We start from the raw sequence: 12,912 nt of genomic DNA, 5'->3' as shown, positions 1-12,912 counted from the left end.
ATGGTGGCAAAACCCCTACGTAGCTTTGAGCCAGTAATGTACAGGAAAGCTGATGTAAAGGAAGATCATCTATTACAGGAGACCCACCCAGTATAGGCTGACTATATTTAGAGATCACGGGCCTGAATCTAACATAAATTGAGCACGAATCTGGAGTCGTTCCACGTGCTCCAGTGAAGATGCTTTGGATTCACGCTAGTGTAAATGAGATCCAAATCTGGCTGCTTCTCGAAGGTGGCCGGAGAGAGCGTGAATGAAATCCCCAGCGAAAATAGAGACTTGCTCTCAGAAGCGAGCCCCCCAGCTGGCAAGGCTCGCCAGAGTACTGGAGCTATTGAAACATGCTGCAGACAGAAAATGAATTAGAGGATAAAAAAGTGAAAATGAGCTGGCAGAATCTTTAGGTGACTCATCAGGTGCATCTTGTAAAGTCTCTTTCTGAGAAGTAATGAAATCGCATGTTCTAACAATATTTGCACTGCAGCAGGAAAATGCATAAATATTGGGATCAATTAATGAAATTAGATAATTTGACCAAAAAAGCCATAGCGCTGGCTCAGAAACCATCCCTCTTCCTTTTTGCTAGTCTTGGTGCTTGCAGTTGGAGAGGAAAATCCTGTGGTTTCGTTTCACATCTAAGATAGGCGAGACCTGGGCAGCCACGGGGTTACTGGGATGCTTTGGGTGGTCACCTGCAGCTCGAGGACTTCCACGGTCACCCCGTGGAAGCTCTCGAGCTGGTGGGCAGGCGGGTGCAGAAAGGCCCTGGTAGCTGCCTGGGCGTGCAGCCTCCCACCCTTTGGATTTTAGGATTGGTGAGGGTAGACACATCTTGTCTCTGCCAGCCACAACGATCGTCTCTTCGTGTCCCTCAACCTCTGGTTTTCAACTGTAAAATGGGGAATAATTCCTTAAAAAGGGACGTTTTCCTCGGGAAAGAGCCCTGTGGATACGCGCCTCAGCCTGTGACATTTAGATATTCCAGTAACTCATCGCACGCAGTGGAGTTCATCACCGAGCTTCAATCCTGGAGTGAAAGCTGAATTTGGAGTGAAATACTGGGGTTGCTGGTGTCAGTGGGTCAATTTATGCTGTTTATAATAAAGTAATTACCTTATTCCAACAGTATTTTAATGGATTTATATTTGGGGAAGGCTCTAAACCTCGGGTGAAGAAGAATGGCAGACGGGGGCTTAATTTATACCATAATAATGATAAAATCTAAAGCGTGAGTGCCTGTATTGCAGAATATCCTCACGGCGCTTGGGTAGGTATTCTGGTGGGTAATCGTGAGCTCTCCAAGCAAAAAGAGCTATCGCCGTCTTCGGATTTATCAACAGCAAGAGCAGAACTCATCAGGTTAGCCTACCCTTGGTTTGGCACCGGTACAACTGTTGTTGGAATAATTTGTCTGGTTTCTGGCGTCCTCGATTCAAGAGGATGTTGACAAATTGGAAAGATGTAAAAGAGCCACGAGGGTGGTTAAAAGATTGGCAAACGCGCCTTGCCAACGAAACAGCCAGTCTCCTGGCTCGGGTGAATTTTATTTTATTTTTTTTTTTTCTTTAAGCGAAGGTTAAAGGGTGGCTTTAGCAGCTCCGAGTACCTGTGTGAAGAATAAAAATAGCGCTGGAGGCTGTCAGACAGAGGTGTAACACAAGCTGGTGCCTGGAAGTTGAAGCCAGACTTGAGCTGAACAGAACAGTTCTTAATAGTAAAAGCAATTGATCTGTTGTGGTATTTTACAGGAGTCCTGGTTTTTCATCCTTCTCTAGAATACATTAAAATGGGGATTTTTTTTTTTAGGTTATAATTTGCACTTAGGTATAATTCATGGAAGAAAGCCCTCTGGCTTTATTAAGCAGGGGGCAAACTATGGGTTTATATATATGCCGGCGCATCTCTTGATGTTGTGCACCTACTCCCTAGCTCTACCTGCACCTCGCGTAGGACGTTTCTTCCTCGGTGCTCATCGATCTCCGCCGTCTGAGCCAGATTTGAGGTGTTTTGATGCTGCTGAATTACAGTCAGTAAATAACAGTAGGCGCTCGTGAGAGTTTTAAATGAGATTTTTTCCTCTTCGCGAGCATTTTTCCGATGCGTTTCCCTTGTGAAAAAATGAAAACTAGCGGTGGTTTATTTTGAATCCAGGTTTTATTTGAAGAGATGCTTCTTGTGTTTCCCTCCACCTTTGTTCCCCAGCAAGCCTCGATTTCCGCAGAAAGCTCGTCCAAGGAGCGGCTGTGCTAAATTTACCTTGAGATCTACGTGCGGCAGAGTTAGTGAGATAATTCTCAATTTGTAAAGCTTATAGCAGAGCGTGAAGTCTGGCTGTTGTTTTTCTTTCTTACCATTCAGTATAAGAAGGAATATCTTCTCTGCCTTGCTTGTCTTACTGGCCACACCGATTTGAAGGAGCTCGGTGTGTGTAAAGGATCTTTAAATACATCCTGGAAGGATGCAGAAAATGAGTCTGTTTTAAAGCAATCCCTTGCGTTCATTTACTACAGCAGCTAAAAGATGTATATTTGGGGTTTGGTATAAAACTACACTGCTCATTTTTTTAAATGCAATGTTCTCTTTTATTTTTCTAGCTGTGGGGAGCTCAAAAAATAAAGCAGGTAATACGCTTTTTTTATATTTCATTATTGTTTTCAATTGTTGCTGCTTTTTTTTCCTTTTTGCTAAGCGATGCTGTCCTCTTCCCCATTACTGACTTTGCCAGTTGCTGTTTTGTCTTGCCACAGAAATGTAAATGCAGAGAACACTGTTGCCACCAGAGAGTCTGATTTTTTTTTTTCTTTTTGTATTTATATATTTTGATGTCTTCATTTTCTCCTTCCTGTCTAGTCAAGAGATTTCTTGTCTCCAGTCTTTTGAAAATACTTTGACAGTTCTTTGGTAGGGCTTGTAACTGTGTCGTACCTTCCTCTTCTGCAGTCCCGGATTGCGTGGGGATTGATTTTTCATCCCCAGCCAGTTCACACCAGTGCAACCTCCTGGGCTCGTTGTAAAATTTGGTAAAAATGGGCCAAGTGAGCTTCGTTGTCTGTTTATCGGTAAAACAGAATTAGGATTTCCGCGGAGGTTGGGCTGTCCACAGCCGCCAGCGTGGGCTGAGAAGCTGTGGATACACGTAAAGGTGGAATTCTCTGGCAAATCCGAATCCCGTGCCATGCGAGGGGATTTTATTTGGGTGACCCTTATGGTGACAGCCGGAGCGGGCCATACCTGCACTTTTTTTATCCCAACTCAGCCGGATCCTGAAGCAGCATTTCAGGCTTCCCACGACGTGCCGTGCGGGCATACCTGCCGACGGGGAAGATGTTCCTCGGAATGAATCCGCCCGCCGTGGCTGAGCCACACGAGTCCTTACCAGGGTCTCCTGCGACCCGTTCGCTCCAAAGTGATTTCCACCCTCGTTCCCTCCCGAGCAGGTGGTCCTGCCCTCCCCATCCCTCTGCCACAGCCAGGGCTTTCCCTTCCCTTCTTAGGGCAGAGTGTCAGCCCGGACATGAAGCTGCACCTCCGTGGAGATGCTGAGAACAGGCAGGGACAGAAAATACCTTTCCCTTTCCCCCTCCTAAATCTGCATTCCCCCCCCCCCCGGGTTAAGGTACAGCGGTGGGTGGCCTTTGGGGACATTATAGTACCAAGAAGGAGACACTTTCTATATTTCAGGTTAAATTATTTACTTCTAAATTATTAACTTAGGCTAAATTATTTAAGGAGAGGGGAAAGCAGCGGTAGGAGGAGGTTTTGTGGAGGCTGCCGAACAATAACTGCCTTTGGTCGGAGCTGCAAAAGCAAGGAGGGTGCGGAGACGCACGAGTCCCCCGGCTGAAGGTGCTGTTTGTAGAGGCTGAGCGCTGGCTTCGCTGCGCCTCGCCAACTGTTGCTGTGCCTTCACTGCGTCTGTTTGCTGACTGTTTTACAGGCCATCATCCATCCCGACACAAACGAGACCATCTTCATGCCTTTCCGAATGTCAGGTATAGTATGTCGCCATCAGACGATCATTAATTTTACTGGGAATTTGTACAAAATGTTATTTTTTTTTTCTCTCCTGCTTTATGAATTGCATCTTGTTGACATTTAGACCAAGAGCAGAAAGCAATTCAAATGCCTAAATCCCTTTGCTATCAGGGAGAATTAGGGTCCTTAATGCCTGTGTGAGATCTAGTGCTTAATATTTTCCTTTCCTTCGGATATTTTAACGTGGACTCAAGCTCATGTCTTTTCTGGCATTTTTGACGTTTCCGTCACCATAAAGGGCATTTTAATTTTGTAGTAAACAATGAAGCTTGATGTCCAACAAACAGCTTAGGGTTTTATTCTCCAGAAGAGAATGGGATGAGCCCTATTTTCCCATGTGGGGTGGTACCTAATAGCCATGGCACTGGGAGCCCAGGAAGGATCAGCTTGTCCGTGGCTTAACCGGGCTGCTTAATTCCGAAATTGTCACCTCCTCCTTCCCATTCTGGGGTGTCCCTCTGCCACGCACAGGTCCACGGCTGCCTCTGCAGTGGCTTGAACAGCAGCTCTCTTGAGGATGCAAGTGCAGCCTCGGTCCTTTCCCAAAGGACCTATTTAAATAAATAGGCTCTTTTCCATATTTTGGGGGGAACATCATCACCTGAATACTGGGCACAGGGAAAAAAATAACAGGGTTGGTGGGCTTTGTTCTCCAGTTCTTTGAAGAAGGATGATGTTGAGGGTGAAGTGGAGGGGAGAAAAGCCAGGACCCGCTGCTTTGCTGCCTTGTTCTCTATTTTTTTTTTTTTTAATTTTTCTTCCTCTCAGGTCTTTGCCCTTTCCGACTGTAAATTGGATCCATGAGGCTTAATTCAGTAATATTGGTAAAATGCTCTGAGACCTTCTAGTGGAAGTCATAGAGATGAATTATAATTAGCACAAAAATTGGCAGGCTTAGCAAGGGAAAAATGTGAAGCATTTGATTTTTGTGGCGCTCAATAAGATTTGGGGTAAAGGCTTATCTCTAATATAGAGAGCTTTAACTTACACCTATGATTAAAATAGTCCCTCTCTCCTCCATGATGCAAATATACTTTCTTCAGCTTATACCCCATTCCTTTTTCTACTGACCTAGAAATAAATGAGCTCTCCTGGTATAAAATCACGAGCGGAGGGGTTGATAAAGCAGATGGTGAAGGAGGGAGGTCCCACCTCTGGTGGCATGGTCCTGCTCCTTAACTGGCCTGGGCTCTGCAGCTTGTTAGGTGGCTTCAGGAGCATCTTTAGCATGCTGTCCTGGTGGGACCAGGCTCAACAGGAGGGGAAGGGGCACGGAAAACTGGAGCGAGGGTAGGTTGTGGGAGGGTCTGATGAGCAACAGAGCTGGCACGAGGGAGGGAACAGATTGCGTGACTGAGCCTGGGAAAGGGGGGCAGGATCTCCCCCTTTCCGTGGCAGCAAGCCACTAGGTCAGCTCAGTTAGCACCACCGCAGCAGCATCCAGCTCCTCCTGGTCTGGACCGAGCAGCTCCTGGTCTGAGCTGTCATCCCTTCGCTTCTGCCGATTTAAGTTTTTGCTGGCTGCCTAGCCCAGCTCAACAACACGATGCCCTCTGAAGTGCTAATACCACGTACTGGCGCAGGCTGGGTTTACTGGAGTAAGCTTTAGGGTCTTGATGTTTTAAGTTTCAGGGAAACTCTTAGACCGCGACCCAAGAAAAGTAAATAGAGGATGGGAAGGAGATTGGGCAGAAATCAGGAGGCTGCTCTGGTTGATGTTTGGTGCATCAGGTGTAGGTCCACAGATGCCCCCGTGGTGGGACGGAGCTGGTGGAAGTGAGCGCAGCCCGCCATGCCAGCTGCGGCTTCTACCCTAAACCGCTGCATGTCTTAGATGTGGTTTATTTTCCATCCTAAAACTGCGTATTAAACGCATGCATCTCTTTTCTTTTTTAATAGGTTACATTCCCTTTGGAACACCCATCGTAAGTATTTTAACATCTCTCCGCGCTTTGTTTGTGAGTACCAAGAAACACATTTTTTAGCAGTCGCAGACAATTCTCCAAATTCCGCCTTACCTCCTCGCGACACGTTCACACAGGGTTCCCATCTTTCCCATCGCACGTTAGCAAGGGCTTCGCTGTGTAAAACCTGCCCTACGGACGCTGTGCTCAAGGTTATTTATCTATTTAATGTCCTTCTCTCAGCCCCCTGCGATGTCTTCAGCTTTATCTTTCCCTTCTGGAAAGGGAAGACCAAGATGAGCTCATTGCCTGCAAAATGCAACTTCTGCAACTCTCAGATTTCATATTTGGATACTTTTTTTTTTTTTTTCCCCCATTTACATGTTTTACAAATGCCTTCCTGAACGTGACGAGCTACAGCACAGCGAGGCCGGTGTCGTGCGCTCTCATCTGGATTAATTAAAACGACGAGTGCTTTCCGTGGGGTTATTTGCTAAGGGCGTTTTTAGTTTGTACTTGTTATTGTGAAATTTATAAGCATTTGGGTGCTCTCGGTAGCGAAAGCCAGAAGGGAGATAATTCTGCCTGTCTTCCTAATGCCTAAACCTCAGCTCGTCTTCGGGAGCGGGAACGATTAATTAAGCCCATTTTATGAATGGGGAAACTGAGGCACACAGTTTTGCCGAAAATCGCCCAGAGTTGGTGCCAGAAGGTAGTTGGTCCTTCTAGCCGCCAGCTCTCGGCTCAACTTATTAGATCACTCGTATTAAAGTGGTTGAAGGAGCAAAATGTGCTAAATTTCATCTTCCTAAACCCAGCGGACCGTGGCGTAGTACTTGCTCAAAGGTAACGATCCTTTCCCAAACGGCGATAGCAGGGTTGCTAGCACCCAAAAGCAGAAACCGTCGCGGCTGTTACTATTTGTTGTCGCGCGTAAGGGTTTGGTGGTAACTTTGTATGGGGCATTTTAAAAGAAAAGGTTAAACAAAAATGAGTTAACGATCAAATTGACAATGAAATCGGCCCAAATCCAGAGCTGTCAGAGGAGCCGAGAGCTGTCAGATGAGCCCAATTTCACTAGCTGTAAAGGATAAACTGGAACCTCTTGTCATTTAAAAAAAAAAAAAAAAACCCCAAACGTTTCAAATGTTAAAATTAAAATGTAACATTTATGCCAATCGATCTGTGAAATTTAGTGACAAAATTGGCAGCCTGCTCTAGCATAAAAACAGTTTGAGTCTTGCATTTCACATAGGGGGATGGGATTTCCTCAAGAGAGACTTAATGTGCCTGCGGTGGGCTCTGGCGGAGCGAGCGTGGCTCTCCTCGCCCGCAAAGCCCTGCCGGCGCGCCGGCGCACCGCGCTAATTGTCCCGGTGTTCGGGGGTCAATTAAACACCCTGCATAGATGCCGGCAGAGACGTGATCGGATTATGTATTAACAGGTTTACTGCCTATCAGTCAATACCCGATGCTGCCTATATACGTGATTTTTTTTCCCCCCCCTATAGCTAATGCAAAATAATTCAGTATGGTTTAGCTCATTGTGAAAGAGATTAAGGTCTTGCTGAAAATAATGGTTTCTTTTCTGGCCGAAGCAGCTACTCCCCTGACACAAGCAAATCCCGCAGCTGTTTATTCTTTCCCCGAGTTGCAATCGTTTGCTTTTCTTTTTAGCCCTCGTCCTTTCCGCGCTCAGGTTTACGGTTCGACCCCGTAATCGGTTGCAGCGGCAGAGTGGGAAGAGGATGGAGTTAGGGAGAGTTTGTGTGTGCCCACCGGGATTTCAGCCCAGGAGGGAGCAAATCCAGCCGCTCCCGTTATCGCTCGTTGCTGTAGGGGTGAGATGTGCAAGGCAGTTGCTGGGCCGTAGCCTTTTACCCTGGGTTTGTGTTTCATCCCAGGGATGAAAGGCTCCAAGGAGGAAGATTTATCTGCATGTAGGAAATGCAGCCCAAGACTTGGGCAGTGAGGATGGAGCAGAAGCCGTGCTGCTGTTCCCAGCTGCCACCCACAGCTTTAAGCACCGTATTTTCCCCAGCCGTGTAAAAACGGGGGGGTCTTGGTGGGGTTCCGAAGTGCGTAGAGAAGACCCGGGTGTTGACGGGGGTTGCAGATGGCTCTCGCTGACGCACCAGGCAGGACCTGGGGCTCGCAGAGGAGAGCTCGTGGTGCAAACGTGCCGCAAGGCTGCTCAGAGCCGACAGATGTCCGAGCGGCGGCTTTAGCCCCGGCTTTGGGGCCACGAAGGGCCGTTCACACCTGATAGGCAATTAAATTTTGTAGCTGGTACTTTTCTAGTGTTTAGAAGCTTTTTTTATTTTGTTTTCCTTCTTAGTTATTTTTTCCCCTGACAGTAATTAAAAGTGAAACTGTACATTTCTTGACAGACTCTTGCACATATGGAGAGTTTGCATTTAAACGTGCCTCTTTCAGTCATACAGATTTTGGGTGCTCTTTTTTATTTATTTATTTTCCTCTTTTATTTTTCTCGGCCCTCGGCTTCAGCTGACAATGTAAGTAGCTGCCTGCAGTCTTCCCTCCCCTCCTGAGCCTCATTAGCCCACTGGCTTCAGGGGCGTAAGTCAGTCCTGGGGTGAGGAGGTTCATCGCCTGTTGAATTCGTTTGGCTAAGACCGGCAACGGAGTAATTAATGACAAGATCCGCATATTGAATGGAAGCGGTAAATTAGTGTAACTTGCACAGATTGGCGCTCGGCCAGCGTACAAAGTAGATGTAACTTCACGAAAGGCTGTAGGAGGAAAGGAGGAGGAGGAGAAAGGAAAGAAGATGTAAATGAAATCAGGCCTCCCAACCCTATTACCCTTTTGTTTGTTGTTATTTCTCTCTTACATCCTTAAGCGTAGAAGTTTCCTCCTCTTCAACTGATGCTGCTGCAGATGTGCAGAGACGGCTTTAGCTTGTCCCTCCCTGCGGCAGGCTCTCTGGGCTCTAACAGGGAAGTTTTCTTTCTTCTTGGCTTCTGGAGGGATAAACTTAAAGAAAATGGTGCAGAAGATGATCTGAGTGTGGGAATGAACTCACAGCCTTCTTGCCCAGATGCCTTGAAGACGTTTCAGTTCACATGAGTGTCCTGAAAATAAATGTATTTAGAATGAAAAGGAGTTGTTCAGTCTTTATACTCTGAACAAAGATGTAAGTGTGATTTTGCAACAAGAAGCCTGTCATCTTCAGGAACTACCAGACATTGAAGGTGCAGGACAGGACAAGAGGACAATGACGTTAGGAAGTATCTCGTCTTACCTGTTTCTTACCCAAGAGCTCATCTTCGTGTCCACGTTCGTTGGGTTTATTGTTGAGAGTCCCCTTGCTTTGCGTCCCTTTCCTCTCCTTCAACTTCTTATGCTTTAAGAGGAAAGATTGCAATAAAAGAAGGTAGGAAGGAGTCTGGCAGTGCTGGGTTTTGTCCCAAGGATGCTCTCAGGACTGTACAGGCAACATAGGCCTGTGTGGCCTTGTGTGCTGTGATGGGTGGCCTTGCAGAGCCCGCGGCATCTCGCATTCACGCAGCAGCAGGCAGCACCTGGCCAGATGTGCGCGGACAGGCTGCCATAAGCCTCTGGGAGACGGCGCTCGTCAGCCTGAGCTCATAACCCAAGCGGGAGTTTTCACAGCTCGGAATATGACACATCAACAATTCTCTTCTCGTAAAACAAAATTCAGGCTCCTAAACAGGAGCACATGTGCTTCCAGGTGGCACTCCTGTCTTCAGATGTTCAAATCGGATTTCTTTCTTGTGCTTTAAACAGCGAATGTTCCAAAGGAAAATAAGACACCCCCCCCAGCAGCAACAACTTTGAACTCTTGCATTCGTGCAATGTTTGTGTTGTCCTCCAGAAATACCTGGGTTAAAGAACTGGTTATATTTTAATGAACTAATCTTTGGTCAGTGTCTGCTGCCAGACTCTTTTCAAGGTGTGTTGCAAGCAATCATTAGATGCAAAGCTTTCACGGGCAGCTACGTTACCCAGTTTCACCACTGGAAAATTGAGACACAATAGGCTGAAGGGAAGTTCAATAACTAGAATGAAATAAAGCCATAAATGAGGATAATTTATTCACATCATTAGAAATAAGCTTGCTGTTTGCATGCCTAGAAGAGCACTGAGAGCAAACCAACAATGCATTTGCTAATGAGAAAAATCTCTTCTCTTGCAGGTTGTTGGTCTTCTCTTGCCCAACCAGACGCTCGCATCCACTGTGTTTTGGCAGGTAACGCTCGTCTGAGTGGGTGGAGAATGTGATGGAAAGGAAAGCAGCGGCTGACTTGTGTCTAGAGGACAAACTGACGCACATGGCTTTTCTGCGCTGGCAGTGCTTTAGTTAATGGGGAGATGATGTGGCTGGATATAATTAGGAAAGGGTCTGGTAGGTCTGGAAGGGGCTATAAGCAAACTGGTGGGTCCACTTTCCAGCACCCGGCTATTTATGCCATCGCAAGGGAGATGCAAAATAGCCTGGGATCTCAAAATCAGCTTTTTGGACCCATTTTGTACAGGTGTAAATGATTGCACAGCATGTACTTCCATGAAAATGTAGGCCCTTAAGCTCACACATCTGCTGTTTTGAAGACACCCTGTCAAGGAGTTGGGATGTTCTTTGGTGAATTCCCGCTGGCAGTGCAACGTATGCGCAGGGCTGGGGGCAGGGGGAGGCCCCATGCCCAGGAATTTTGGGAATAGCTGTGGATTGCAAAGGCAAGGACCTCTGTGTTCAATGCGCTACAGGGGGGTTGGGGAAAAAAATATGTGTGTATGTAGGGAGGCGTTGGTGTTCTTTCCCATTAAAATTCTGGAAATTAAGAGTAAGGGGAGGAGGCGTGCACGTGAATGAGTTTTATCCATAGTAAACACCCCACTTAAGTATAATTTCAGCACTAACTGAAATGCAAAAACAAGTTACTTTCAGACTTATTTTTAGTTGCGAATGTCTTTTTATTGTCTACAGTGTAAGCGATGATAGAGAATTATGCGGTTAAGAAATATCAAAGCAGAATGGGATCTGCCTAGTATGTTAGAAAGACTGCAGAACCGAGAATATATCGGTACGTGCCAGTAACTTGTGGTTTGGTGTATTTAGCTCTAAGTTTTGCCATGTGGCTTTACCTGCTGGGAGTGGGATAGTGGCTGGAGACATCTAGATTCCTTCATATTTTTGAAGGCAACTTGCCTCACCTGGTTTTAGACATCTGCGATGGAAAGAGTTGGCTTCTGGAGAAGTTACTCTTGCGTGAGGGAGAAGCGAGCCAGCCCGGATAGCTATCGAATAAAGAATATAAAGAATATAAAGAATATTTCAAACGCAGAACCAAAACGAGCCCGCTCAAGGAGGAAGTCGTAGCAGGCAAGTCCGGCAGTCGTAGCCTGTCGGAGCCGCTGCTGCTGGATGAGTGGTTCTCAAACTCTTCCCTCCACCATGATGGGCACGTGGGTCACTCCTTCCTGAAAAACGCAACTAGGAGTAGCAACCTAGAGTAGCACCCACCCAAAAAGCCCAGGAGGGTGCTAGGCGGGCACCTGGGGAGACGATGGAGTCAAGAAACGGGTGGTGGGGATGTCTTCAACCTAGAGAGGGCTTAAACTCTAGATGAAGGACAATATCTGAGCAGTCCACATCTCTCTGAAAAGGAGATTTATCCGGGTAAATAGCATAGGATTTAGGGATGATGCATATTACTGCATTAACAAACACTGGGTCCTATAGGAGCAGGCTTGTACAGTGAAGCAGTTGTTGCCGATGCCCAAAATGTACATGTCTCAGGTTAGCTCTAGCCTGGTCCTGTGGACCTGCTGACGTAGATATGAGCTATGGGGGTTAAAAAAAAAACCATATCTGGAAAATTGAGGCAGATTTCCAGCACGTATTGGCAAGCTGACTTTGTAAATTCTTTTTTTTAAATTATTATTTAGAAAAAACAAAAAAAGCAAGGTTTGCTAGGTCCAAAGTTCCAGGCTAGAGAGCTGGTCAGCAGGAAAAATGTGCTCTTGGGCTGTGAACTCGGCAAGGACTGGGCTGATCCCCATGTTTTAGTGCCTCGTTTCGCCCTCTCTCCTCACCCTCACTTCATTCCTCCTCCTCCATCTTAGTTCTGGCCACAGCTGGAGAGGAGTCCGGTTCTGACACGCTCTGAACTGGGAACATGGTGTTTTGGGGCTGCAAACTATAATTTTCTTTACATTGCCAGCGGTTGCTGCGGGTAAAACCCCTTCAGGAGCATGGTGCTACTCATCCCCAGCTGCTGCCACGCTGCTTTGGTGACAAATCCTGCTCCAAAAAGTTGGGGACAGAAATACCAATTTAGTGGCATCCGTGTCCGTAAGATGGTACATCTGCTCATCTCCTGTTCCTCAGCTGAAGCCTCCTGTGACCCTCTGAGAACCATGGAGCTTAATAAGTGCCAGATTAAATGGCTGCTGGCCTTGCTGCTACGTCTTAACAGCAGTATGGATTTGGTGCTGATGAAAATAAAGACCGGTAGCTCCGAGGTGTCGTGTGGGGATGGATTGGGCCGGGAGAAGAGTTGCACGTCGAGCGTAGAGGGAAGCAGAGCTGCCCTCTGGGCGCCTTGGGATTTCTGTCCCTCACTTTGAAGGGCATTAAATCAGATGTAGGGCACGCATGAGCTTTTGAAAAGAGGTGGCAAGTTGTGAGCAGGTCCAAAGGGAGATGAGTTTTCCTGTGGCATTCCCACATTTATAGATTTTTTTTTTATTATTATTTTTGTGAAGTTATGTTTATGCTCGTCTCTTCTTGTTTCCTCTTTAGTGGTTGAATCAGAGCCACAATGCCTGCGTCAACTATGCAAACCGCAACGCGACAAAGGTGAGGAGACCCAACATATGCAGTGCGTGCAGCGCGTTAGGTCTGTTTTGACATGGAAACATAAGTCTTGTCTCTTCGCTGTTAATAGAAACTCCGGAGTCGGCACTGTGGTGAATTTATAGATTGGCC

At 46.6% G+C, this 12,912-nt stretch overlaps 1 protein-coding gene across 10 annotated transcripts in view; it reads left to right on the top strand.

Moving 5' to 3' along the window:
- The window catches only part of SFXN5 (sideroflexin 5), a 109,618-nt gene that overhangs the window by 38,522 nt on the left and 58,184 nt on the right, over positions 1 to 12,912 (top strand). For all 10 annotated transcript variants that reach the window (XM_087737020.1, XM_087737024.1, XM_087737025.1 and 7 more), the window contains 5 exons: positions 2,595 to 2,621; positions 3,938 to 3,992; positions 5,935 to 5,960; positions 10,120 to 10,173; positions 12,727 to 12,783. In XM_087737020.1, the coding sequence (XP_087593146.1) occupies positions 2,595 to 2,621; positions 3,938 to 3,992; positions 5,935 to 5,960; positions 10,120 to 10,173; positions 12,727 to 12,783 (219 nt within the window). The remainder of the gene's footprint in view (positions 1 to 2,594; positions 2,622 to 3,937; positions 3,993 to 5,934; positions 5,961 to 10,119; positions 10,174 to 12,726; positions 12,784 to 12,912) is intronic.

The sequence above is a fragment of the Nipponia nippon genome, unplaced genomic scaffold (genome assembly GCF_047370975.1).
Source record: "Nipponia nippon isolate SJK-2023a ecotype South Korea unplaced genomic scaffold, ASM4737097v1 scaffold_6, whole genome shotgun sequence".
Lineage (NCBI taxonomy): Eukaryota > Metazoa > Chordata > Aves > Pelecaniformes > Threskiornithidae > Nipponia > Nipponia nippon.
The sequence above is the reverse complement of the archived record's forward strand: the minus strand, read 5'-3'. Positions and strand labels throughout refer to the sequence as shown.